The sequence below is a fragment of the Orcinus orca genome, chromosome 6, assembly GCF_937001465.1.
Source record: "Orcinus orca chromosome 6, mOrcOrc1.1, whole genome shotgun sequence".
Taxonomy (NCBI): Eukaryota; Metazoa; Chordata; class Mammalia; order Artiodactyla; family Delphinidae; genus Orcinus; species Orcinus orca.
Genome location: NC_064564.1, coordinates 107,762,435 through 107,789,469, shown reverse-complemented (window position 1 = coordinate 107,789,469; position 27,035 = coordinate 107,762,435). Strand labels below are relative to the sequence as shown.

Here is a 27,035-nt window from a genome sequence, read left to right as displayed (position 1 = left end):
GGTGGCTTCGAAATGCTACAAGAACACCTTCTGTCTGTGTGACCTTGGCAAATCATCTCACCTCCTCTGTGCCTCAATTTCCTCTTCTGCATAAGGGAGTCTCGGGAGCCCAAGAGACTGAGTGTGAGAAAGTCTTTGCAAACAAAAGCATGACGTGGATGTTCATGTAATGAGTGATGAGAGGGACACAAGGATGAATAAGACACGGATATGCTCTCAGGAAGCCATTAGCTCTTCTAATTCAAGGAGGTGCTAAGAGCCTAAAAAGGTACAACTTGACCGTATATTAGCCCAAGGATAGATAAATAGGCCAATGGGCTAGAACAGAGGCTGCAAAAATAGACCCACACATATATGGAAACTTCATACGCGGCAGAGGTGGTGCTGCAGGCCACTGGGGAAAGGGTGGACTTTTCTATAAATGTTCTTTTATGGAGCAATTGGATGTCCATGTTGAAAAAAAATGAGATGGAATCTCTACCTCACACCACGCATAAAACAAAATCAATTCCAGGTGGATTAAAGAAACTTAAATGCAAAAACTTTTTAATAGGGAAAGGTTTCTTAAAGACACAAAAGGCTTTTGAGCTTAAAGACTCAAACTATCAAGAAAAAGACTGATACATTTCATTAAAGAACATAACTCCTGTTTATCAAAAGAAGACATTTGGAACATGATATCCCAAACATACAAAGATCTACAAATCAATTTTCAAAAGAAAACTGGATCAAAAATATGAACAGGGGGGCTTCCCTGGTGGCGCAGTGGTTGAGAGTCCGCCTGCCGATGCAGGGGACACAGGTTCGTGCCCCGGTCCGGGAAGATCCCATGTGCCGCGGAGCGCCTGGGCCCGGCCCGTGAGCCATGGCCGCTGAGCCTGCGCGTCAGGAGCCTGTGCTCTGCAACGGGAGAGGCCACGACAGTGAGAGGCCCGCGTACCGCAAAAAAATTTAAAAAAAGAAATAAAAAATATAAACAGTCAATTCCAAGAAGGGGAAACATGAATGTCCAATAAACATATCAAAAGAGATTCAGCCTCACTCTTACTCAGGGAAATGCAAAATAAAGCCAGAGGAAAGTGCATTTCACACCTGTGAGATCGGCAAAAAGCAAAGGGGAGGACGGCAGAAAGTGCTGATGAAGGTGTAGAGCACAGAGGACGCTCATACGCTGCTGGTGGAGGAGAAATGGTACCGCCACTCTGGAGGACAATTTGACAGCATCTAGAAACGACGCACACACGCCAGTGACCCAGAGACTTGGCTTCTGGGATAAGTCTAGAGAACTTCTTGCTCATTGCAACCTCGTTATCCTAGTAAAGAATCTAAAACAGCCTCAATGTTTGTCAGCGGACGAAATGCATAAACAAATTGTGGATAGGGCAGTGAAAATCTATACTGCAGTGAAAATGACTAGAGATTCCTTATGAATCATTAGTGGGGGGGATGGGGAGTAAGTTGCAGAAGATCAAATTGTATGATATCATTCATGTAGATTTCTAAAATATGCAAAACAAAATGATACCCTATATTGCTAGGAATGCACATATGTGGTAAAAGTGTAAGGAAACTTAGAGGAATGATAAAGAAATACACCATTCAGGAATTGTTTACTTCTGGGGGGAGAGGGAGATGTGAAGGATGATGGGAAAGGGTTTCCCTTAGATTGGTAAGGTTTTATTTCTTGACCTGAGTGGGAAGTACGTAAGTGTTTGACTTTTCAGAACATTTTTAAGGGTACAGAGCAAGCATGATGGTATAAAATATAAAGTCCCATAAAATCCACTCCTGCTCTGAACGTCAATGTCCTTATTTGAACGATGCAGTCATCGTATCTGTGAAGTGCTCAGCACAAAGCCTGACTCATGGTGAGGTTCTCAGTAAACCTTAAGAACACGAGTAGCCTGCTCCCCAGTCTCCACTGGGGCCCTTCATACCCTAGTCCCAGCCAGGTGAGAGTCCCCCACCAGAGCACCGTCATGCAACCAGGTCTCCCAAACCCCCAACCTCTGACATGCCTTCATAAACGGTTCACTCTTCCTGGAATGCCCAGTCCTCACCCGCTCTGCTGGACCAAGACCTGTTTCTCCTATTACGATCCAGCTCTGGCCCTGTGAGGTCTTCATCAACTCTCCCAGGCAGTGGGTTCCCACGGCACCCGCCCACCGCACTATCCTTGTTTATCACATTGCGGATTGTTGCACCTGGGTACGATCCGTCTCCTCCCCGAGCTGACTGTGAACTCCTCCAGGTCACTAACCTTGTCTGAGCTACCACTGCAGCCCCACCACCCAGCCTCAGGAAGGTTTGGTGAATGAATAAAGCGGGTAACTGGATCCAGATACTCAGAAACAAAAGAGGTCATGTCAGACTCTCAAAAGGAAAGCAATCCTGCTATATGGATTGGCTGCTTGGTCTTCATGGAGTGTTCTTGCAAGGTAATGTGACCTTTGGGTCAGAGAGACCTGGGTTCACATCTGGGCTGAGCCACTGGCCAGCTGTGTGACCTAGAGCGTGCTGTCACATCCCTCTGAGCTCAGTTTCTGTGTCTGCACAACCAGGACGTGACCAGGGCTGATTGCCAGGGGGTCTTGCAAGGATTCGGTGAGATAACAGAGGCAAAATGCATGGCCCCATTCTTGGAACAGGTAGCAATTATGTGAATATTGACCAAGAGGAAGATGATTTCAGGGGAGGGCGGAAGGAACCCAAGTGGGTTACTATGAAAGTTGTGCGGCTGGTGAAAGAAATGCCAGGGTGGGGTGTTGTCCAGTTCTGAACAAAAGCATGCACCTGGAGGCTAGCCCAGACTCTTCTGGAACAGTCAGAAATGTGCTCCGGGTCGGTGCTTCTCGTGGTCCTTCCTCCTGTCCTTTGTCCTACCTCTGGGTATGGGGCTGCACAGCACTTCAGGGCCACAGACCCTCCTCCCTGTCCCCCCACATTCACTCTGGCCCCCTCCAATCTGTTTTCACACGTAGCCCAGGGATCCCAATCTGGACCCGTCTTTTCCTTGCCAACTTCCATCTGTAGGGGCGACAGACCCTGTGGCACCATCCCCAGGGACGCGTCCGAGGTGATTTACCAAATGTGTCTGCGCTCTGTATGCAAAACCCACATATGTCCACTGTCGGGAGCTTCCATCAAGGCAAAGTACAGGCTGGCAAATTGCTTATAGTCCAGACTCTGCAAGATGAGTTGGCCGGTGTCACACGTTGTACAAGCAAACAGATATACGAAGTCGACAGGGCTATGTGGTCACCGGAAAAGAACAATACTGGGCGCTTCATGGGTTCGGATGAGATTTTCTGAACTAATGAGCCAATCCTCTTTGATCCAGATCGCACTGGACAATGTAATGTTATCCTGGTGACATGGACGTTAGCCACTGTTGGCGCTTTGTCCCATGAAAACGGGCATGCAAGGCAGGAATCCCATCCAGCTTAAGGTCGGCCATCTCAGTGCTTCTCAGGAAGGTCACTGATGACCTCCTTGGTGGTAACACCAAAGGACACCCGTGCACCTTGATGTCACCTGGCTTCTTGGCCATACTTCACCCCTGGAAAATCTCTGGTGCCTTCTATCTCACCATCCTCTCCCAGTTTTCCTCCTAGTTCTTTGGTCACGTTGCCCTCTCCTTGGCTACCTCATTTTACTCTATCGGGCTACAAAAGCTGGAGTTTGAGATTGTCTGCATCCCTTTTATCCTTCCAGACTCTCTCTGTGGGCAACTTCAACTGCATCCAGACCCATGGCTTCAACTGCTGTCCTTGTGCTGGTGATTCTCCAATGGTTATTTCCAGGCTGGTCCAGACACTGGCTGTCATCTTTTGCCTGAACTTCAATAAAGAACTGAGCTGGCTCTCTGCATCCACCTGGCCCTCTCCCCGTTGCCCCCTGTCTCCTCCTTGTGGGGTTTTCAAAGCTCAGATCGAATCCTATTCCGTCTACCCCTACTGGAAAGCTTTCAGTGGTTTCTTGTTACCTTCATGTGGCCTACCAGACCCTGGGTGGTCTGACCCCTGCCCACCCCTCCAGCCTCCTTCCTTGCCATCTCCCCTCTCCCCTCTCCGCCTTCAGCCCCCCAGCCAGCTTCCAGGTCCCCAAATATGCAACGCTCCTTCCCATTACACAGCCTTTCCACACGAGACTCCCCTCTCTGGACCACTTTCCTCTGTCCCCTCCCATCCTTGCCTCAGCTACTTCTTCCCCTGGCAGCTTCAATGCCACATCCTTAGGGAAGCCTTTTCGGGTTTTGCACGCTACACATCCAGGGTGTTTATTGAAGTTGGCGACTGTACCTTTACTGTGTGACCACCGGATGAGCGTGTTGCCCTCCCAGGTCTGGACGTCCCTGAGCACAGGGATCACGCCCAGTTTCATTCATTGTTGTATCTCTCCCCACCCCCAGCAAAGGCCTCAGCCCATAGTAGGTGCTCCAGGTATGTTTGTCGAATGAATGAGCGAAGCCGAGTCTGCTCGCACACCTCCAGTGCTGGGCTCTGTTCATCATTGTTGGACACTGTCCGTTGCCAGAAGTTTCTACATCTCTGCACATTGGTACGTACACAAGTGCGGGGTGCTTTGCCAGGTGCTTCGCGTGTTCTCTCGCTTAATACTCACAGCCACCTCTGAGCATGCTCAGAGAGTTTAAGCAACTGGCAGAACATCACGGGGCATGCGAATACAGAGCCTGTCCTCAAACCCGCGTCTGTTTGGCTGCAAATCCTGGGCTCTATAGCCTATAAGGCCACACCACCGTTTTATAGTCGTACAAACTAATCAATGACTTAATCGCTTCTTCGGGCCCTCACCCGATGATGGAAGTGAGATTCAAAACCACAGCGACTGAGGTATCATAGAATGAACACCCAGGCCCACAGGCCCCCCCGGGCAGGGGTGACATGAGAGGAGGGGGAGGGAAGGGAGCAGAGTGAATCTCCGATCCAGTGTGTGCAGGACCCTGAGGGTCACGGAGGATAAACAGTAAAACGTGTAAACCTCACTTCCAGCTCAGAGGTGGCTGAGAATCAATTACGCAGAGAGAATGCAGCTGCGCTCAGACACTGTGAGTTACACTGGGCAGGACGATGCTCCGGTTCCCAGGACAGGCCTCTCTGAGGAGCCACAGCCCAGCCTGACTTTAATCAGTCCCCGATGCTTCGATACTGCCTTTATAGTTTCTCTCACACTACCACCACCCCTACCCCCCGCCAGGTGCCCTCGGCTTCCCTGAGTGCCAGAGTCCATGTCACTGGGACTCCCTCTGTGCCAGGCTCTGGACTTGGTGCTAGGGGCACAGATAAACAGAACAGTGGGCCGCTCACGTGTGCAGAGGGAGACATGAGGAACGACACTGCCCGGGGCCCGTGGAGCACCCCTGGGCGCCAACCCCGTGCGCTCCTGACGGAGGCTGCTGGGTGGCTTTGGGGTCCCTGATGCCAGCCTTGTGGGCCAGAGGGGCACCTCCAGGAAAGTCATCCGAGGAGATGATTTCTGAGTGTGTCTTGAAGGAGCAGAGAGAAGTTAGCCAGGCGGGGAGGAAACAGCCCCTTGCAAAGCGTGACAGCGTGAAACAGCCCAACCCAGCGTGCTCGGGGATTCCGATCAAGCAGCTGGGAGACAGGGGCAGGAGGAAAAGGGAGCTGGGCCAGGAGGAGCCCCGAATGCCATGCCCAGGAGCGGGGACTGCAGGCAAGCTCCTGGGAGGTCTCAAGTAAGGGAGGGACAGCCAAAGCTTGAGTTTTACAAAAATCCCTTTATCTGGAAGAAGAAGATGGGTTCGTTTGTTTTTCTTTTTGCCACACCATGTGGCATGTGGGATCTTAGTTCCCCGACCAGGGATCGAACCCGCGCCCTCTACGTTGGAAGCTTGGAGTCTTAACCACTGGACCGCCGGGGAAATGCCTTTTTTTCTTTTTCCTTTCCTTTCCAGGGTTTAAAGGGCACAGACTGGAGGCTACGAAGCGCACAGTCAGAGGAGGGGGATGACTGTGAGTGAGGAAGGGGGACAGACAGCTCTTCGGAGGGACTTGGCTGGAAGGAAGACGAGAGATTGGGTGGTCGCCTGAGGGGAATGCTTTGGGTTGGGGTGGGGTTGGACGCTGTGATTTGCAGCCCACATCCCCGCTTCCAGAATAGAGGACTCACTCCCCAGATGTGGGAAGGCTGCTGCAAGATGGCCCCCAGCTGTCAGCCCTCTTTGGGGGTGTCCTCTGCGGAAGTAAGCCACCATACTGGAGGCGACACCCCCTTCCCGGGTGTCCTTTCCTCCTGCCTAGTGGGCGGTCGGCCCAAGGACATAAAGTCCCAGCCCCTTGACACCACTCAGGACAGCTCTAGAGGGCCACACCTGCGCTCCGCCTTCCCAGGCCCTACACAGGGGGGCTGAGACCTGCACTTAGACTGTGTGCAGCTCAGCTTCTTCTGCTCCCTGCCCTGCCCTTCCCTGCCCTGCTATAGGTGCCGAGCCGTCCAGCAGGCCCTGGTGGACCTCTTGCACCCCAATACGTTCTCCTGCTGCCTGGAGAACCCACCCTGTGCCTGGTGGGAATGACCCAGGAGAGAGTGTGACCTTGAAGCGGTCAGTGAGAGAGGTAAGCCACTCTCTAGGGAGCAGGCAAGGTCTTAGGAGCAGCGGAGAGGCCGGCCCCTCCTGAGACGGAAGCAGAAATTGGAGGCAATTTGGGGTGGGGAGGGCGTCAGGATCTAGAGAGAGTCCTGGCCTTAACTTATGCAGCCAGAAGTAAGGTTTGCTGCTGAGAGGAAAGCTACGTAGTAGAACAATTACCTAAGAAAGTAACAATGGTAGCGTGAGATAAATGTTGCCACAGCAGTAGTCAGGAGTGCAGGGCCTCAAAGGGTGGATAGGAGTTTGCCAGGCTGCGTGCCCAGTGGGGAAAGTCATACCAGGAAGAGGAAACAGCTGGTGCCCAGAACCCAGCTGGGGATACTGTGGGAGGCTGGGGTAGGATTGCCAGATGAAATACAAGATAGCCAATTAAATGTGACTTTCAAATAAACAATGAATAATTTTTTAGTCTGTGTCCTATGCTATATCGGGGACATACTTATACTAAAAAATTGTACGTTATTTACCTCATCCCCTTCTGGCCCCCTCCCTGCCAGCAGCCTACTAAGGGGTCCCCCATACTGTGGCCCAGGCACTGCTCAGATTCCATCTTATCCCTCCCTTGCTCAAACACCTGCAGTGGTTCCCCATTGTCCAAACCGTCAACTGGTCAACTGGTCATTTGAAGCCCTCTATTGTCTGATCTTCAGCCACTCTCCCAACCTCATCTCCCATCCTTGAACACCCCCAGCCCTTTACTCTCCCACCGCTGGGATTTTTGCTCAGCTGTTTCCTCTGTCTACAATTCCCTCCCCCATGTCCATGCTTCCAGGAAGCCCCCCAGATCCCTCTGGGTGAATGGAAGTGGTCATCTCCTTTGATCAGTAGCAGTAGCACCTTGGGTGAGTCATTGCTCATCTCTGAGCTTCCGTTTCCTTGTCTCTGAAATGAGGACAATACTGCCTTTCTTAGGTGTCTGACGGGACAAGAGACCATGTTCAGAAGACACCAGACACACTCTTGAATGTTGCCCATGTCTCGATCAGTGCCAGGCACCCCGTGGGCCCAGAGGCACATTTGCTGAATTGAATTGACACAAAGGTCCTGAGCTTTCATTGTTTAACTTGGAATTATCATGCCCACCAGTGGAACTTAGACAAAGTCAATTTCTCATATGAAGATGATCTGAAAAGAGATAAATAATGAAGCCACTGCAATTCTGATTGTATAATGGGTTTCCCCCCCAGTCGACAAGGAACCAAACCAGCTCCCCAAGAAAGGACCCGTTTTGGAACCAAGCATGGCGCCCAGCCTCCCCAGCTCACAGCGGGTAATATTCGCCACACATGTTTCTGTCTCAAGCCCTCCCAATCCCAGACCACAATAGGTGATTTCCTATAGCCATTAGCATAATTAGCTGACTGTGACGCTACAGAGATGCGATTAGATGAGCCTGTGATTTTTGCAGTTATTTGCCTCAAGTGAGTCACCTGAAGTTCATCTGCCATCAGGATTCATGGCTGCATTCTGTAATCGCAGGGAATTATTTTGCTAATAACAGAGGTCCCTTGATCTAATTTCATTTGAATGCCAGGAGGTACCCTCCCAGAATAATCCGCTCCAGGGCAATTCCAATTTCCAGGTTTGTTACGTTCTGGAGAGAAGATTCAATTCAAGGAGGCTGAAGGTACTTCTTTATCACCCAAAGTCATCTAGGGGTGAAATGGAATCCTGCCTCTGCGTGCTTGCAGAAAAATGCGGGGAGAGGTCCAGAGATAGGGAGCCAGGGAGAGAGGGTGGCTCCTAGCCAAGAGGAACCACTGGAAGACATCACTTATGGATGAGGACAGGTCTGAATTAGGACCACAAGGCATTCCCTGGGAGAACCCGAATTTTCCTTGCATTCATTATCTCATTCGCTCTTTTATCCCATTTCTGGGACCTCTCTGCAAGACCTATGCTGTTATTTGAGTACAAATATTGATAACAAACCCTTAGGCAGCCCTGTTCTAGGTGCTTTACACGTAGTAACTCATTACGTCCCGTGAGGCAGATAGGTGCTACTATTATTCCCATTCTATGGATGGGAAAGCTGAGGCAGAGAGGTTACGAAACTTGCCTCAAGTCCCCCCGCTAGTAAGGGACGTAACTGGGATTTGAACCTTAGACTGTGAACTTCCTCAAGTTCACGTACAAGGAAGAATCTGAGCCCGCCAGGAATTGTTCAACCCCTGCTCTGTGCTCTCCTTTTTACCCCTCACAACAACTCTGGCATGGGGGTGTTGTGAGTCCCATTTTGTTGAGGAAGAAACTGAGTCTCAAGAGGGGGTTGATTTGGCCAAGGTCAACACAGTAAGGGCAAGAGCTGGGGCTTGAACCTGAGATTCTGATTCTATACCTGGTGCTACTCTGGCTAAAGTCAGGACGTCACGGTGTCTTTGAACAGCTCCAAAAGCAGGTTGGGTATAATGTAATTACAGTAAGTGCACAGCGACCAGCCACCCAGCTCTGCTCTTTCCTTCCCACTTTGGGGCACTTCCTCGCCCCAGAAATCAAGTGTCCTTTGCTGTCACCCCATGTTACCAAAGCCTACTTCCAGATTCCTACTCATTCATTCATACGTTTATGCTTTGAGGAGAGGGCCCTGCGGTTCAGCGCGAAGGGCCAGGAGGTTGACATGGCTCTGCCACCCCATTCCTCTCTAAGCCCTGCTCTTCTTATCTGTTCAAGAAGGAGGAGTGTTCTTTGTAAACTGATTGAGCCACAGAGCCGTCATTTCAAATGAAAAAGTTCAGGTAAACCCAGAGTTTACATCAAGTGAAAGCAGAGCTGTGTTAGGGGATGTGGCGGTCTCTCCTATATGTCAACCTCTGGGCATCTCCTCTGACCCAACTGGAAAACCACTGGCCTGGACAGAGTGTCTTGGTTCTTGGGGTTCTTAGAACCAAGGAATCTGGGATCCCCTGATGGCGGGTGATACCCAAAATGCTGGGTGGGCAGCAAAATGCCCTCCTGACAGACCCCCCACCCCCTGAACACCTGTCCTGCCTTGTTGGTGGCATCAGGGGACAAATCTGAAAGGGGCCTGTCAGCAAGGCCAGGCTGTGCCCAAGCCCCTGGCCCTGGGGGAAGTTTTCCAGGAGTCTCAATGCAGAGAAAGGTTCCCTGCTTCTCCCCACAGGCCTGTGGAGTCAGTCTGTCCTGGTACATCGGCCAGAGGACAGGCTACTCCTCTCATCCAGGCTCTGCCCATTTGTTTTCTCTCTCATCCTCTCCCTTTTCTAAAAGCATAGTTTTTTTTGTTTTTTTTTTTAATCCCTCCCCCACTCCCTCCTTCTTTCAACAAATGCTCACTAGTCACCAGTTTTCTGTCCTAGGCCTGATGCTTCAGGGGGAATGGGCCGACTTCACACACAGAGAGACAGCTGCATCCTGGAGGGATTGGTGCCACCAGTGCCCCAGGCACTCACTCACTCACTGGAGCTAGGAAGGCTTCCTGGAGGCAGTGGTGACCAAAGGGGCACTAATGCATGAATAGGAGCTAGCCCAGTTTGGGGGCCATTGCCGATGGGGAGAAGACGGACATTCCAGGCTCAGAAGAGAGGTGGAGCTGGGAGCCGTGGCAGGTGGGGTGAGATAGTATCCTTGAAGCGCTGTCCAAGGGCTGTGGACTTGATCCTGAGGGTCACGGGGAGTCAGTGGCAGGTTTAAGCAGGCCAGATGGGGAGGCTGGACATGCATTTTAGAAGCTCCTCTGGCTGCACACAGCTGGGGGTAAGGAGACGGTGAAATGGGGCTTCCTTTCCTGTCCCTTGTCGCCTCCCCACCCCTGTCCTCCCTCAACACGCAGCCGGGCTCCCCCCCGGAGACACAGCCTGTGGACAGCAGGGAAGAGAGGCATTGGCCTGTCCCGACCCTGGCCTGGGCCCCAGCCAGGAGGGCAGCCCTTGACCCCTTCACCCCCAGGACCAAGGGTCGGGATGAGTTCAGATCTCCATCCCCACCAGCTGGGAGGCTTTGATTTGGGGGCGGGGCTCTGAAAAGGGCCTGTTTGTGAATCCGAGCTAAAGTGGGGTAGCTTCCCCACCCCCTCCCCTCCCAGCACCTTCTATCCAGATCCTGGCTCTGACAAGCCCCTGCCCCGCCGAGCAGCCCCACTTGGCCCGGATCACGGCCCCTCCTCCACACCGGGGCGGGCAGGGGGAGGTTTCATCCCGAAACACAAGCTCTTTTGTTCCACCACTCCGCTCGGCTCTCAGCCCTGCAACGCGTTGGTGGAGGTTTTCCTGGCACTCAGGGAGCCCCAGGTCAGCTGAAGGATGAGGCTTGGCGCGGACGGTGAGAGGCTGGGAACTGGGGCTGGAGGACAGGCGAGTTCTGACTGCAGCTTTGGGCCCCGTCCCTCCCGTTTCTCGGCTCCTGCCTACTCTGGGACAGTCGTTCTTAATCGGGGGCAATTTTATCCCGCAGGGAACATTTTGCAATGTCTGGAGATGTTTTTGGTTGTCACGACTTGGGCTGGGGGTGGGGGGCGGATATGGTACTGGCATTTGGTGGGTAGAGGCAGGGATACCGCTAAACACTCTCTGACGCACAGGTCGGTCGGTCCCCACGACAGAGTTATCCACCCCACATGTCAGTAGTGCCAAGGTTGAGAAACCCCGCCTGAGGGAACAGCCCCCTCACTCTGTGTCCTCAGCCGTGACTCAGCCTTCCTTCAGGCCGGTCACCCCCAAGTTTCAGGCTGGGAGACTTGGGACACGCATTCCCACCTCTGCACCCTTGCTCAGGCTGTTTCCCTTGCTGGGGCGCCCTCCCTGCTGCCCTCCACTTATCTAAATCTCATTTCTCTCCACCCGCTCCTACCTGTTGGGACCCTCCCCTGCTGCCTGCACCCGCCCCCGCTGCCCCCTCCCAGAAGCCATCTCTGACTCCCTGATACCAATTCCTCCCTTCCCTGTTCAGCCACTGCCAGCTTCGGCCCTCAGTTCGCACATCTATGCAATGAACTGGCCAGGTGAACAGAGAACCCAGGCCCTTCCCGCCTCTTCCTGGCGCAGGACTAGGCAACCTGGAATGCTCAGTGCAGACTGACAGCGGCACAGAGTGGGATGCACGCTGGCTTTGGAGCCAGCAAGACCAGGGTTCAAATCCTGCTCTACCATTTCCTTGCAGTGTGACCAGGGGCCAATTACCAAACGTCGCTCTGCCTCAGTTTCCCCCTCTGTAAGATGAGTGAAAGCTCTATGAGCTGTGCACTTTCCCTTCCCTCCCCTTGTTCCCTGTCTGGCTGGTTTACCTCATTAAGGTGCCCCCCATCTCTGGCCAGTCTCAGATTCAGAACCATATACTATTGGGGCCGAGAGGAAGAGGATCAGAGTGTCCCTCATACTTCTCCCTAGAAGCTCAGCTTGCACTGCTCGGGCTGCTGAGGACCTTGGGGAAGGGAGACCTCTGAAACTGGAGGTTCAAAAATCCAGAGGCGGGCTTCCCTGGTGGTGCAGTGGTTGGGAGTCCGCCTGCCGATGCAGGGGACACGGGTTCGTGCCCCGGTCCGGGAAGATCCCACATGCCGCGGAGCGGCTGGGCCCGTGAGCCATGGCTGCTGAGCCTGTGCGTCTGGAGCCTGTGCTCCGCAACAGGAGAGGCCACGACAGTGAGAGGCCTGCGTACCGCAAAACAAACAAACAAACAAACAAAAAACCCAGAGGCTGGGCGGGCCCAGGTGAGCAGTGGCGCAGGAATGCTGCTGCCCTCTTGGCTTCCGGCCTTCTTGGCATCTCTCCCTCTATGCGCTCTTTCCAGCTTCCCAGCCCCCTCCTGTAGGCTTCCCCTACTGGGGCTGTGACCTCCCCAGGTAGACAGCCACCCAGACTTAGCTGAGCTGGCTCAGGGGAGGGGCACTGTGTTGAGTAGAGGTGTGGTTTGGGGTCTTAGGAATTCAGGGGAGACAGCACAACTGCATCCCTCCCCTGCTTGGACTTATTCATGGCTCCCTGGATGCAGGATGGAAACCAAGCCCCTGAGCCTGGAACCCCTAAGCTCTCCAGGCTCCTCCCCTACCTCCTCCCATCTGGATTTTGGGGTCCAGCCTCACTGAATCACTCCAAGTTTCCAGTAGACCCATCCCCAGCCTGCTAACTACCTCCTTCTGCAGGCCAAGCCCTGGTTACCTTTAAGCTCAGCACATCCCCTGCACACCACCCCCCAGGCCTCCCTGCCCTGGGCTGTCATTGTAGCTTTGGGCCCCCGTCCTGAGCTTTTCCCTGAGGACAGACACCCAGCCTTGTCCTTCCCTGGGCCTCCAGTGCCTGGCAGACAGCTAGCCTGGAGGAAGTGCTCAACATGAATTAAAAGAAGTGAACGTAGGCAGGGAAAAAAGACCCCCCGGCCCCCCACCCCCCCAGTACCCTCCTCCCCCAATTCCAGTGGCTGTCCCTTAGAATCACCTGGTGGGGGTGGGGTGGGGGGAAGGGAGGGGAGGAATTTAATATTCCAATGCCCAGTCCCCCTCTAGACTAACTGAATCCAAATCTCTAGGGCTGAGGCTGGGGTGAGGGTTAGAACTCTCTGGATGACTGAGATCACACCATGTCCCCTCCCCCTTCCTGGGGGCAGTGGACACCCCTGGCAAGCGAGCTGACTCTTGGGGGAGGCTTCCAATGCTCTTTGATCCCCACTGTGTGTTGCATTGATCAGAGAAGCTCTTTACTGCTCGCATCGGGTCATCCATTCAACAAGCATCAGCAAGAAGTGCTGAGGCACGAAGACAGGGGGACACCCGGGTGTGACGGGGAGCACAGGAGGATGAGGGTGCTGGGAGCACTTGTTAGAGAGTCCCCTGGTCTGGGGTGGGGACTGGAGGCAGAGGGTGAGGCAGGAGGCCCAGGGTGGGGCTGGCAGCCGGCCCGGGGTGTGGGGTGTGAAGTAAGCCGCATGTGGGCAGGAGTGAGATGGAGACCGCAGATGTGAGGAAGGGGCGGGGGATGTGGAAGGAGAGGGAGTCGTGCTTGGGCATCTGGGTGGCTTGGCTAGAGGAGGAGGAAGAGCAGCCTGCCCGGAAGAGTGAGAAGGGACGAGGATGGGGGAGGGGCGTGGGGGTCATATGCTTGCCGGTAGTGAGAGATTCCAACGATGACAAATGCAATAATAATAATCACAGTAATAACCACCAACGTCAGCTGAGGGTTAACTCTGCCTGAAAGGGTCTCAGGACTGTTTTTTAAGCATTAACTGTTTACTCCTCCTAGTAACTTGTGAGACAAGGGCTAGCGTAATCATCCCATCTCACAGACGGGAAAACTGAGGCTGGGGGAAGTTACATAATTTTCCCAGAGCCACATACTCCCTGGTAAGTGGCAGGGATCTGATGTAGGTGGGCTGCCAGTCCAGGGACCCTGGTCTGAGCCACCCACTCCCAGCCCACCCCACCAGGGCCTCTCAGCCTGGAAGAGCAGGGAGCCTGCGCCTGACTTCCCGCATTCAGCAGTCAGGGCTCCTCTGGTGGCCTTGGCCAGAGCAGTCTGGGGCAGGGGGTGGTGCCGAGGAGCACGTGGGCGGTGAGGGACCCGGGCTGCCCTGAGGGAGCTTGGCTGTGAAGGAGCAGGGAGGCTGGGTGCGCTGAGGGGGTGAGATGTGGAAGAGATGGAATGGCAGGCTCGTTGAAGGAGGAGAAGCGGCCGGTGGAGGGGCTGAGCGGGGCGGGGGGGGGGGTCCCCAGGCAGGCGGAGGGCGGGGGATGCAGACCCCAGAGCCACCTGGCCTCAGCGGGGAGCTGAGGGAAGGAGGCAGAGCTGAAGCCCCAACACCAGTGGACCTGGAGGGGCCTGGAGAGCCTTCGGGAGCTGGAGCCTCACTCCCCTCGCTGCCCCCAAGTCTGTGCAGCTGAATGGGGTGTGGGGGAGCTCTGCGGGAGGGGAGGGGGCAGGGCGGGAGCAGGCAGGCCCAGCGGGAGGGAGGCAGAGAGACAGAGACAGAGATTCAGCAATACTCGAGCAGCGGGCACCGTCCATTCCCCCAAGCTGTCGGCGGCCCAGTCTGGGAGAGGAGCCCCAGAAGGTGGGCACAGACACCCCGACTGGGCCCACCACAGAGCTGGCCAAAGGAAAGACTGAAGGGTCTCAGAGCCGTAACCCTCCTAGGCGCCTGGCTTCCAGGCCATGAAGTTGGCACAGACGCTTGGTCAAGGACAGTCTCACCAGGAGAGAAGGGTCTCTACTGTCCCTCGCAGGCCGGTGGGGGAGGGGTGTGGAGACCAGGTACCAGGAGGGAAACCAGGGACAGACCTGGGACAGCCCCAGGAGGCTCCCGAGTCAGACCCTGAACTTGGCAGCCTGGGCTTCGGGAGGCCAGAGCCCACCCTCCCTCCAGACTTGTCTGGCCACCTCCCGGTTCAACCTCACACTGTGTTCCAGGTCCCCTCCCTCCGCTGCCCTCGTTCTCCATGCCGAACATTCCACCATTAGTAAAGGCGGGGGAGGCCATTTATCTGAAATTTGGGTCAAGGGAGAGAGAGTCCTGGGCAGAGGCGGGTTGGCGGCTAGGGGACAGGCACCCCAGCCATTTCAGGACCTGTGTTCCCCTGAGCTGGCTCTTCCGGAGCACAGCCTCCGTCATTCTGGTGCCGAGTCTGTGGTACCCCTCACCCTCACGAGCTCGCTCACAGACGGGATGGAGACCCACCTGCTGGCGCTCCATCCCACTGGCGAGGCGCTCGTGCCCTCAGCACGAGTTCGTGTCACGTACACACACATGCCCATGCACAGAGGCGCGCTGCGATGTAGGTCACCGGCTGGAGTGCCTCAGGCCTGGGGTTGTGAGGACCGAGCCATCCGGGCGGACACTTCCAGATTGGACAGAAATGCACCCCTCCCTGCGTCTGCGTCCCGCCCTGCTCGCCTGTGTCAATCTGACCCGAAGCCTCTCTAGGCTTCTGCTTGGTTTTCCCAGAATCCCCTGGCTGAGACTGTGGAACCTGACTCCATCCAGGGGAGGGGCATCTTCTCAGCATGTGGATCCTTGTGCGGGGCTTCGTGGAGTCTACAGAAGACACAGGGGTGTGGCCCCAACTCGAAGGCTTCCCAGGCATAGCCCGTGAGACGGCCTAGGGCTAGAGGTGGTAATGGCCAGGAGGGCACAGTCAAGGAGAGAATAGAGCGGCCTCAGCCAGTGGTCAGGGCTGGCTTCCTAGGGGAGGTGGCAGGACCTTGGCTGGGGAGGTGAGTAAAGGTTTCAAAAAGTCTAGGAAAGAGAATGGTACTGATGCAGCTGGGAAGGTCTAAGATGCTTCCATCCTCCACCCTGGAATTGGAGCCTCTCTGGAGGTCACATCTGGAATGACCATCACTGACTCTTCTACAGAAAACCACTCGATGGCCCTGCAGGCCCTTCAGACACAGCAAGCCCAGCACATCACTCCCCCTCTCACCCAGAATATGCTCTTCCACCCATGTCCCCCTCTCAGTGTGGACACCAACAGTCCTGCCACACAGGCCAGAGACCAGGTCACACTGACTTCTTCCTCAGCCCACCCGCTCAGCCTCCAACTTTTCAATCTGGCACATGGAGCAGCTCACAGTCCAGAGGTGAAGACAGGCAGGGAAGCAAATGCACTGTACTCATTGGCGTGTGGCAGGCTAGCTGGAAACCCAGGGTGCCTGGGAGCTCAAAAAAGGTAGCTAGGGAAGGCTTCCTGGAGGAGGTGACACCCAAGCTGAGACTGCAGGCTGAGCAGGAGTGGCCAGGGTGGGGGAGGAGTAGTGGGGAGAGCTGAGATGGGAGAGTATTCCAGGCAGGGGGGATTACCAAGTGCAAAGTTGAGGATGGCACATTCAAGACAGAGATTAATTGGTCGTGCTGGGATAGAGAGAAAGAAGGGGTGTGCTGAAGACAAGGGCAGAGGTGTCATCCAGGAGTCAGATGGTGGACTGCCTTGACACCGTGATAACAAGTTTAGACTCTATCCTGCTGCATTGGGGTGCCCTGTGGGACTTTAAGATGCCTGAGAGTGGCCCCTTTAGCTGCACACAGAGGATGAGTTTGGGGGATGGGCGAAGACAGGGATCCCCAAGAAGGCGCAAGGTAGCTGTCTAGCGGTCCAAGGTGGGGCGTGGCCTGAGGTGGGGGCTGGGAGATGGAGAGTCAGGGCAGAGCTCAGGACCAGTTAGGAACTAGAATGGCCCTTGAGTGGTTCTGGTTCCTCCTCTCTCAGGTCCCCATCTTCTCATCGTGTAATGGGGGATGGGCAGGAGGACCCCCAAAGACCCTCTCCCTTGGATCTCCTCACACTTGGGGCCATTTTCTGTTTGCTCCAGTCTCCCCAGGCTTCTGAGGTGACCTCTTGGGAGGAACCCCCTCTGGGAGGCACATAGCTCTAGCTTCCAAAGGCCTGGGGTGTAGTCAGCAGCCCAGGGCACATCCACCCAGTAGAAGGAACGAGCTGGGCAGCGGGAACAAAGGGCTGGACTCGGAGTGCCCAGTGGTTTGCCCAGGGAGGCCAGCCAGTGAGAAGGTGCTGAGACACACTGGGCCTCATGGAAAAGGCCCACCAGCCTTCTTGGCATAAGGGGGACCAGAGCAGTGGTCCAGGAGCCTGGGTGTGAGTTAGGCCCCATCACTCACAGGACTGAGATTTGGGTTAGTGACCTCACCTCCTTGTGCCTCAGTTTCTTCATCTATAAAATGGGGATTAAACATGCCAGGAAATACATCAGGTGGTAGGAAAGCTTAGGGGAACCGGTCCCTGCTGCTGAGTGATTCAACAAAGATCTGCAACTAGGTACCACGAGGTAACCTCGAGGGAGGGGCTGGCTCCAGGCAGCCACCGTCCAGGACAATATAAGAAGAAATGATCTGGGAGGTGGCTACTGCTGTCCCCAATCCTCCGATGAGAGGCGCAGAGAGACATGTGGCCCAGACCCCGGGGAGATGCAGCAGGATGGAAGCCCAGGCCCGTGCAGGAGGACAAGGGTGAAATGCCTTTTCTTCCTGAGTTCGCTGCTCCCTCCTCCTCCCACCAGGAGCCCCTCTCCTTGAGCTTCCTCCTGCTGTGCTGGGGGCAACTGCAAGCACAGGGGCCACCCTCCCATCTTCCCCAGGCCTCACTCCCCGGCCTTCTTGTGCAGCCAGCTGCTCTGGCTTGGGAACATCCATGATTTAAGCCCCTCCCCGTCCGGCCTCATTGTTCTTTATTGACTCTTCTCCCTGATTTCACCTCATCCCAGAGTCCCGTGGGGCAAGAATTGGGGGCTCCACCCCTCATCCACCTGCCCAGCTGAGGAAGTTCAGAGGCCCAGGCAAGGCCAGCCAGCAAGACTGAGGCTCTCCTGGGCACAGGGAAAGGCTGGGGGTCAGGATACCCACGGGGCAGCCCAGGGTGGGCAGAAGCGCAGGCGCCTGAGAGTCCTGGGTTTGAATCATGGGTGGCCCCACTAGCTTGTGGTCTTGGGCCCTTCTAAGCCTCAACTGTCTCAACTGAGCAATGGGGCCATTCCTTCCTCTGTGAAGAGCCCACGACTCCATGTGGAACACTTAGCACACAGCTGGGCACGTAGTAAGAGCTCAGTAAGTGGGGTCCCTGCTCTGCCTCTCTGGCCTGATTCCTTCACCTGTGAACTGACCTAAAGTGGGGCTGTGGCCTTTCCTGTTCCTTCCGTCCCCAGAGGCCCAGCCAGCTGGTCCACAGCAAAGTCCTAGAGTAAGATGGAAGGAATCTGGAATTGGCAACCCTTCCCCACCCCAGGTAGGCCGGGCGTCCACCATTACCTCAATTTCACAGCTGGGGAAACTGAGATTTGCTGTTGAGTTAGCTCAGCAGCAGAGAGAAGAGGAGGCCCCAGGCTCTTGGCCCTGAGGAGGCAGCGGAGGCCTGATCCATCCACACAGCACAGCCTCAGAGAAGGGCCTAGTGGGCACTGGTTCAGAGCTTGGGCTCCAGATGGGACAAACCAACATAACCCTCAGCTCTGCCATTCGCTCCCTGTGTGACTTTGGGTGAGTCACCCAGCCTCTCTGAACTTGTTTCCTCATCTTGAACATGAGAATGACAACACCAGCCTTACAGGGTGGGGGAAAGGGGAAGCGAGATGATGAATGTGAGGCACATGGCCGGCCAAATAGTTGCTGTTTTTTTCTATTTGTTATTTTTTCTACGGTTATTTTCTATTTGTTACCAGCTGAGGCAAGCCGCTTATGACATCTTCAGCTTCCCCCTCTCACGGGGGAAGGGCCAGGGAGTGGTGACATCAGGCCCCCTGACAGCTTCCAACCCAAAATAGCCCTTTCTTTAGACTGACCCTCTCCCGTTACAGCGGCTTCTGCACTCACTGTCCCCAGCTGACATGACATCACTGTCAGTCGTGGCTCCTGCCCTGTCGTGCTTGTCTCCTGAACTGCTCCAACAGACACTCCTAGCAAGACAGAATCTTAGGCGGCAGCTTTGGTGCAGGGACAGCTCTCGGAAAGTGCAGCAAAATGAAGCCCCCGGGCTCTGTCGCAACCTGGGTTAAATCACTGACCTCTCTGTAAGGTCTTGGTGTCACTTACTTTCCCTGAGCCTCAGTTTCCTCATCTGGAAAATGGAGCTATAACAGCAGCCTAGCAAGTTTGTTGAGGATTCAAGTAGGCAGAGTGTGGGGCCTGGCCTGGAGTAGGTGCTCAGTAAATAGTACTGGTTCTTTTACATGCAGCACCTGGAAGTTTACAAAATCACCTCATCTGCCTCCCTACAGGGCCCCCAGCTGGAGCTCATGTCCTGTGCTGGTATCATGGGAAGAAACTGAAGGCTCTGAGCTGCCGGTTCTGCCCCCAGGGTTTGCAAAGCAACCAGCCCCTTCCGGAGCTTTTATCCTGGTCGTCTGTCTGGGCCCAACTCCCTCACCCAAGAATCATGAACTCCCCCTAACAGGTGTCCAGCCTGCCATAGTTGTATCTCATCACTCCTCTGGAGACCCCAGCCGACCCGGGAAGCAGGCAGGCAGGACTGAGTCTGCCCATTTGTCAGACAAAGAAGCTGAGTCTGAACAAGGAGCAGGGACTTGGTACAGGCCACCCGATGGCTGAGGGAGCCGGGCTGAGCCTCAGGCCACAGGGAGGGAAGACGGTGCCAAGTGCTGAGTCGGATTTAGAATCTTAGATGGTCAGAGCTGGAGCATTCAGGGGTGTGGAGTGCAGTACCCTCATCGGACAGCTCAGGAAACAGAAGTCCAGGGAGGAGGAGGATGCCTAAGGGCACGAGTAAGTTAAGGGTGGGATCCAGCTGGTGCCACTCACCATTCACTCATTCATTCATTCATCCAATGAGTGTGTATCGAGCATCTCCTCAGGGCCAGGCACCGTGCAGGACCCTAGAGATACAGCAGCAAACAAGACACAGCCCCTACTCACAAGGATCTCAGGGTCTCGAGTGGGAGTCAGGTCAGCGAGCAGTTGATCATCTTGTCCCCTCCCTCGCAATCACAGGCACACAGGAAGGAAGTGATTCTCTGGGCTGGCCTTTCCGTGCGGCTCTGAAGAGCCCATGCCAGAGGGGGTCAGTCAGATCTCGTCTGGCCCTCGCCCCAATTTACTTACACGTGGGGAAACTGAAGCCCCTCCACGAAGGGCTCTGCTAGGGTTAGTGCACAGTCTCCAAGCTCCCTCCTCCTTGCCTTCCTGCCTGTGAATGTTGTGTAAAAGAAAGCCCTGCTCCTGTGTTTGCCACTCCCCCCAGCTGTGGTCTGAGCCCTCGCTGGCCTTGCTCTAAGGGTCCCTCATCTCAGGACCCCTATGGGGCTCTACTCAGCCCTGTCTGCTAAGATGCCCTGAATGTGCTGGAGGCCTCCAGAACGTCAGTGTCAGTGGCTGGGGACGTAGCCAAACTCCTTTCATCCCCTGAACACCTGATGAACGGAATTAGAGCTCAGGATATCCACCCGACGGAAGGGAGTCTTGCCCTGCTTGAAGCAGGGAAGGGGGGCCCAGAGCCCCAAGCCCAGCTGTGCTTCTCCCAACCCTGGGCCCCCTAAGGAGCTCAGCTTGCCAACACCTGACCAGAAGCTTCACCCTCAATGGAAGTTTCTCCAGCCTCTGTGCCTTTGCACCTGCTCTTCTCTCTGCCTGGAAGGCCTTTCCTCACCTCCTTGGCTAGGCCAACCGAATCGTCCACTCACTCATTCTCAAGTATTTGTTGGACGCTTACTACAGGCCAGGCAGAGAGCTATGCTCTGGGGATAATGGCTGTCAGGGAGCTTAGAGATTAGTGGGGGATACAGAGGTTAAACACATACACATACCATAATGTGTAGTGCAACTAGGAACAGGTCCTATAAAGGAGAAGAGAGAGTCGAAGAGTGGGATCTAATTTGATGCATTGGGGGAACATGATCTAGGGAAAGTTTCTCTGAGCGAGTGGCTTTCAGTGGAGACTGGGAGGAGGTGGAATTAGCTCAGTGGAGACTGAGAGGAAGAGGCAAGGAAACCCCATGTGTGAAGGCCCTGGGCTGATAACTAGCTTGCTGAGTGTGAGGAAGGTCAGATCACTGTGGCTGGAGCCTATAGAGTGAGGGGGTGAAGACAGAAGATCATGGAGGGAGGCGGAAGATGCTGACCTTGGTGATAGGACCGTGTGACTAACAGGTAGCGGGAGGGGTCCAAGAGAAGGAACCAGAAAAAGAGACTGAGAATAGATGGGAGAAAATCAGGATAGTGGCCTATAGCCCAGAAGCCAACTGAAGAAATTGTTTCAGAAAAGAGAGAGTCATCCTCTTCTTCGGTGGAGGAGTCACCTCCTCCGGGAAGCCTTCCTGGACTCCACATGTGGGGTTAGGGGTTCCACGGGGCCCTGGCCTTCCGCATCAGAGAGAACTTACCTCTCTCTCCCAGACTAGCCTGGGAGTGTCAGAAAGGCAGAGACAAGGTTTGATTTACCTCGCCAACCACAAAATTTATTCCAGGACCTGAAAGTAGTATTTGTTAGATGAACAAATTCAGGACCTGGGCTTAGAGAGGAAGTGACTCTGAGGCCACAGTTGTCCCTTTTCCAGGATGGCCCCTTCAGCGTGGGGACATTCCCAAGGACTTCCTGGGCTCTCCTCCATTCCTGCCTGCCCCTTTCCTAAGGAACACTCCCCTGTCCCTTGTCCTCTTCCTCTCAGTTTCCAGGCTCCTCACTGCCTGACCAGCTTCCAGAAGGCCAGCCACAGGGCAAGACAAGGATCTGATGGTGCATGGGCCCTTCAGTTAGGGGGCAAGCAGCCTCCGTTTCCGGGGCCCCTGGGCTTACCGTGCCCCAAGCCTGCCACTAGCAAACCCAGGGGACAGCAGGTTGGGACTGTGGGTTCCCGAGAGACCACTGGGTGCCAGGTGGGGAGATGGAGCCCCAGGGGATCTGGAGCCTTGCTTGGCTCTGGGTTGGTCCCCCAGACAAGGGTCTGTGCCCTCTGTGGGGTAGCGTCCCCGTGCCAAGCTTCAGGTAAACATCTCTGGAGACCAGCAGGCCTGTCGCACACCCCAGACTGTCTGCCCCCATCTCCCCCCCTCAGGAACTCATCACTCTGAACCCAGTATCATTTGTCTGTCTCCTATTGGAGGCTGGGAGCTCTTCCAGGGCCAGGGCCTCCGTCTCCCTTTTCTCCCCTCCCTCTCTCTCCTTCCTCCCAACATTCACTAAACACAAACTGTTTCTTAGGCTTGAGTTCTTTATTCCAGCATCCCTGACCCTGACACAGAGCCTGGCACGTGGGGGTCACTCGGCGTGCGTCCACTGGCCACCCGACCGTCCAAAGACGCCCGGCCAGCAGGCTGCCAAGCTCCCCCGAGGGGTGCAGCTCCAAACGTGGCAAAGGGCCCCTCTCCCTGGAAAGAGCTGAAGCTGGCAGGAGGGAGGTAATTTGGCCTTGAATCTGTGCCCAGCGGCCAGGCCTGGCTGCGGTGGGGCTTGGGGGTCCAGAGGGAGAAGAAAACAGTTTTCTTAGCAGGGATCATGGTCCCAGGAGGGTCTGGGCCCCCAAAAGGCGGATCCAAGCTGGGGTGAGGCCTCCCTTGACTAGCCCTCCTCTCTGAGGCCAAAAGGGCCCTCTCCCTACTGAGCCCTAAAACCTGCTGGTCCCCCAGGGCACCCCCCCAGTCCCTCCTGCCCTCCTGCCTCTCTCCTTTGCACAACACAGAGATGGCCAGAGCGCCCCAGGTGTCCTAGCCAAAGGTGCACAGCCTGGCTGGGCTGAGCAATGGGGTCTTAGTTCCCTGCACCCCTGGAGCCCCAAGCCTGCAGAAACTGCCCCGGCTGAGCCATTCCGAGCCTTACACGTCCCTGCTGTGGGCTCCAGACAAGTTGCTCTGTCCCAAGCAACTTTTCCCTAACAATCTGCCCGGGCTTCGCAGGGAGCCTGCGTCAGGGGCAGCTCCCCGGTGGCAGCCCCTGGGGCCCTGCAAGGCGGGGAGTGCTTACAGCTGGGCTTTAATTACAGACTGCGCTCCTGTTGCCTGGTCCATCTATATTTATCTGCAGGATCTAACTAATCAAACTCCCCACGGCACCCGGCAGGCCTGGGGACAGCGAGTGAGGCAGACAGGCAGGGGGGCTGCAAACTTCCTTTCCTTCTCGTCCAGGAGCAAAACAGAAGCCGCCGAAACTCGCTCTCCCTCCCCCGACCCTGCCAGTGCCCGGTCCAAGGGGCTGCCCCAGGCCCCGCTCCTGGAGCCCTTCAACTCTGTGCCATAATTCCCGGCACCCATGACCCCCAGGTCCCGAGACCAGGCAGTGCCCATCTCCCTCCCCGCTTTAACTCGGATTCCGGCAGCCAACAGAGAAAAGTCTGCCTGAGCAGCGGCTGAATCCCCAACTCTGCCACTTTGCCGGCGCTTGTCTTACCGAAGGAGTCGTCTTGGTCCAGGAGGGAGTCGGGCTCCATGGCGTGTGCGCCCCCAGCCCCTGGACCCGCCTGATTTATGAACCGAGGCTGTCTCCATGAGTGTCTGGGTTTCTCCTTTTGTATTCCATCTGGCGGCTTTTCCAACTAGATGACTGGGTATTCCTGCAAGCAGGCCCCTTTCCAGCCCTCGCCTTCATACAGTACATTTAAAGTAGCAGTAACCTCTTTTTCCTCCCCCCGCAGCCTGGCTGGAAACATTAGAAGGGACCGAGGCAGCGAGATGTCTAAAATAGGAAGACGCCGGGACGATTGGCCTGGCTGCCTGCGACGCTGGCTGTGGGGATCTGGCCCCGCTGTGCAGATGGAAAAGCTAAGAGGTAAGGCTGAGCCTGGGCTGAGCATCTGGAAGCTGGCTCTGGGGCCCAGGCGTCTGTGGGAAGTGGGGAGACTGACCCACTCGTGGGAGGGCATGCGGGGTCCGCTCTGTTCACTGCCCAGCGCCCAAACCCCAGGGGCTTCTCCCAGGCTTTGCTGGAACCTCCCACTCAAATCTGTTCTACAGACATTTCCTGCGGTGTGGGGGATGCAGAAATTGACTCATCCATCCATTCAGTCAGACACTAAAAATTTTTCTGGAACATCTACTCGGCGCCAGACACCGTGCCAGGTGCTGGGTTTGCAGTGGGGAGCAAGTGGCAGTGTCTGGTATCTTGGAGCTCACAGGTAAACAGGTGAGTGCAGCGCAGTGTGTGTGGTAGGTGCTGTGGGAGCATAAAGAAGGGCTGGCTCACCCGGATGGGGGAGGTGGTCAGGGAAGGCTTCCTGGAGGAATGGGCCCCTAAGCTGGGGCCTTATGGATGAGTAGGAGCTAGCCAGGTGACAAAGGAGGGAGTGTGCCAGGTGGAGGGAGTGGCCTGCGCAGAAGCTTCGAATTGAGAGGGTACTTGGGGTGTTCAGTGACCCCCAAATAAGTTCCGGCTGGTTGGAGCTGCGGTCACGGTACAGGTGGCGCAGAGAGACAGAACCGTGGGGAGAAGCAGTGGCGGGTCAGGCAGGGTCTCGTGGGGGTGTGGTTCTCAGGTTTGACCCAGGGGCTGACCCACGGGAGTGACACATTCCCGGCTGTTCTTTAGAAAGGCCTCTCTGGCTACTGTGTAAGAGGGCGGACGCTCGGGCAGGACTGGACTGGGGAGGCTGTCAAGTCCCCAGGGGAGAGGGACACGTGGCCTCTGCAGGAACAGCTAGGATAACGCTGGGTACCGCTCACTCAGTGGCCACCAGAGCCGGGCACCATTCCGAGCATTTCCCACATGGTCTCAGTCACTCCTCAGTGACCCTCTGGCAGAAACCCTGCCTGTCCTGTTTTGCAGATGAGGGCAAGACTGCTTAGAGAGGGGAAGTGACTTGTTCCAGGCTTGTGAGTGGCCTCCAGACCAGGCCTGGACCCCAGAGGTCACACCCTTGGTGCTGGGGATGGGGGGGTGGGCAGTGCTGGGGGAAGACAAAGATGCAGTAATTCAATCCACATCAGACCCAGAATACAGAACAGGGCCCCCGGGCTTGCAGGAGAGGGAGTGTATCTTTTGGGCCCAATCAGGGGAGGCTGCCTGGGGGAGGAGGCAACTGAACTGGACAGAGAGAAGAGCAGGATCTGGATGGATGAGCAGGGGTAGGTGCAGGCATCCCAGGCAGAGGGAATGGCACAGGTAAAGGCACGGAGGCAGGAAGGCAGCATGCAATGGGAACGACAGACGGCTGGGAGGAGGTCAGGGCAGATGAGCCGATGGGGCTGGGGCAACAGCACCTGGAGTGAAGGCCTGGGAGTGTGGCTTTGGTGCAGGGAGCTCCGGGCAGCCTCAGAAGCCCTCTACTCCAGAGAATGGGCTGCATTCCAATGGATGCCTGGGTATCCCTGCAAAGGCCCCTTCCCAGGATGCTCCTTAACTCTCTGCACTTACAGCAGGAGAAAACTTTCTGCTCCTCACAAAATCACTGGAACATTAGAAGCTGAGCCTCCGTGACCAGATTTCTGAAGACATGGATCTGCAGCTGAGGCAGAGGGGACATCAAGAGGACAGAGATGGGGGAATTCCCTGGTGGTCCAGTGGTTAGGATTACGCGGTTCCACTGTAAGGGGCACAGGTTCGATAACCAGTTGGGGAAACTAAGATGCTGCATACCTTGGGGTGCAGCCAAAAAAAAAAAATCGAGTATCTCTCAATAAAAAAATTTTTTAAAAATGAGGAGGGGACTTCCCTGGTGGCACAGTGGTTAAGAATCCGCCTGCCAATGCAGGGGACACAGGTTCGAGCCCTGGTCCGGGAAGATCCCACATGCTGCGGAGCAACTAAGCCCGTGCACCACAACTACTAAGCCTGCGTTCTAGAGCCTGCAAGCCACAACTACTGAGCCCATGTGCCACAACTACCGAAGCCCGCACGGCTAGAGCCCATGCACCGCAACAAAGAAAAGCCACCGCAGTGAGAAGCCCGCGCACCGCAACGAAAGAGTAGCCCCCGCTCGCCGCAACTAGAGAAAGGCTGTGCACAGCAACGAAGACCCAACACGGCCAAAAATAAATTTAAAAAAAAAAAATGAGGAGGGAGATGGGAGACAGACAGATAAGCCAGGAGGCTGGCAGGAGGGCCCAGGCCAGGGGTGGCAGGGAGGGAAATACCCACCTGGCCCCCTTCCCAGCGACCCACTGCTGCCCAGCTGCTCCCAGAGCAGCCAGTGGCTGCTGACGTGGTTGGCCCAGCCTGACAGAGTGGGCCCTCCTCTGTCACCCTTCACCACCCGTCCTTGGATGACAGATCCCAGCTCCCAGCCTCCCGCTGCCTTAATTACAGGGAGGTCAGGCCCTACCCAGGCAGCTGCAGGCACGAGGCTCCCTGGATCTCTGATTCAGTGGGTGTGGAGGGCAGGCTGCAGCGGGGCGGGGGGCATCTGGGAGTGGTGGATCGGGCCCCTGGACCACCAGTCAACAGGTGAGTTCAGGTCCAGTTACACCACCACCACTTCCCCAGCTCTCTGGGACCCCAGGGGCTCTGGGAGTTCCAGGATTCCAGGAGCTATGGGGGCCCATGTGCACACAGGCACTGTGGTCCTTTTCTAGTTATAGTGTGATGGGGCTCCTCTCCAGAACACAGACCAACGTGGGCTTGCGTCCACTTTGGAGCATCCTGGCTGCTTTCTCAGGTGAGGACAGACAAGCCTGCCTGGGTCCAAATCCCAGCTCCCCATTTACCAGCTGGGTGACCCTTGGCAAGTGACTTTACTTCTCAGTGCCCCAGTTTCCTCATCTGTAATCAGAAGGAGAGTCCCTGGAGGGCTGCTGGGAGAATTAGTGAGCTAATATGGGTAGAGCTTAGAACAGGGCCAGAGGAAGCGTGCCGTAAAGCTAAAATCGAGAGCCCTCAGCCCTCAGCACAGCCTTCCAGGCCCTCCTGCGTGGTCTGGGCCCCCTCATCTCATCTCCCTCCCCCCCCCACCCCCCCCCACCCCGCCCCCGCGCCCCAGACCTATTGGCCTTTTCTTTGAACTGCCTCTCAGACTCTTACCCCAGGGCCTGGCCATTTCCTCTGCTTGGAGTGAGAGTCCCCCAAATCTTCACCCAC

The 27,035-nt window shown here is 55.7% G+C and overlaps 1 protein-coding gene and 1 long non-coding RNA gene across 2 annotated transcripts in view; one reads left to right on the top strand and one right to left on the bottom strand.

Moving 5' to 3' along the window:
* The window catches only part of DAB2IP (DAB2 interacting protein), a 193,728-nt gene extending 170,174 nt beyond the window's left edge, over positions 1–23,554 (bottom strand). Inside the window, exon 1 of the mRNA XM_049710762.1 lies at positions 23,418–23,554. Within this exon, the coding sequence (XP_049566719.1) occupies positions 23,418–23,457 (40 nt within the window). The 5' untranslated portion in view covers positions 23,458–23,554. The remainder of the gene's footprint in view (positions 1–23,417) is intronic.
* LOC125964598 (uncharacterized) lies at positions 23,437–26,826 on the top strand. Its single transcript, XR_007477751.1, has 4 exons — positions 23,437–23,574; positions 23,662–23,795; positions 23,981–24,149; positions 25,714–26,826. It is a non-coding gene; the product is annotated as an uncharacterized LOC125964598 (long non-coding RNA).
* Positions 26,827–27,035: the final 209 nt, after the last annotated feature.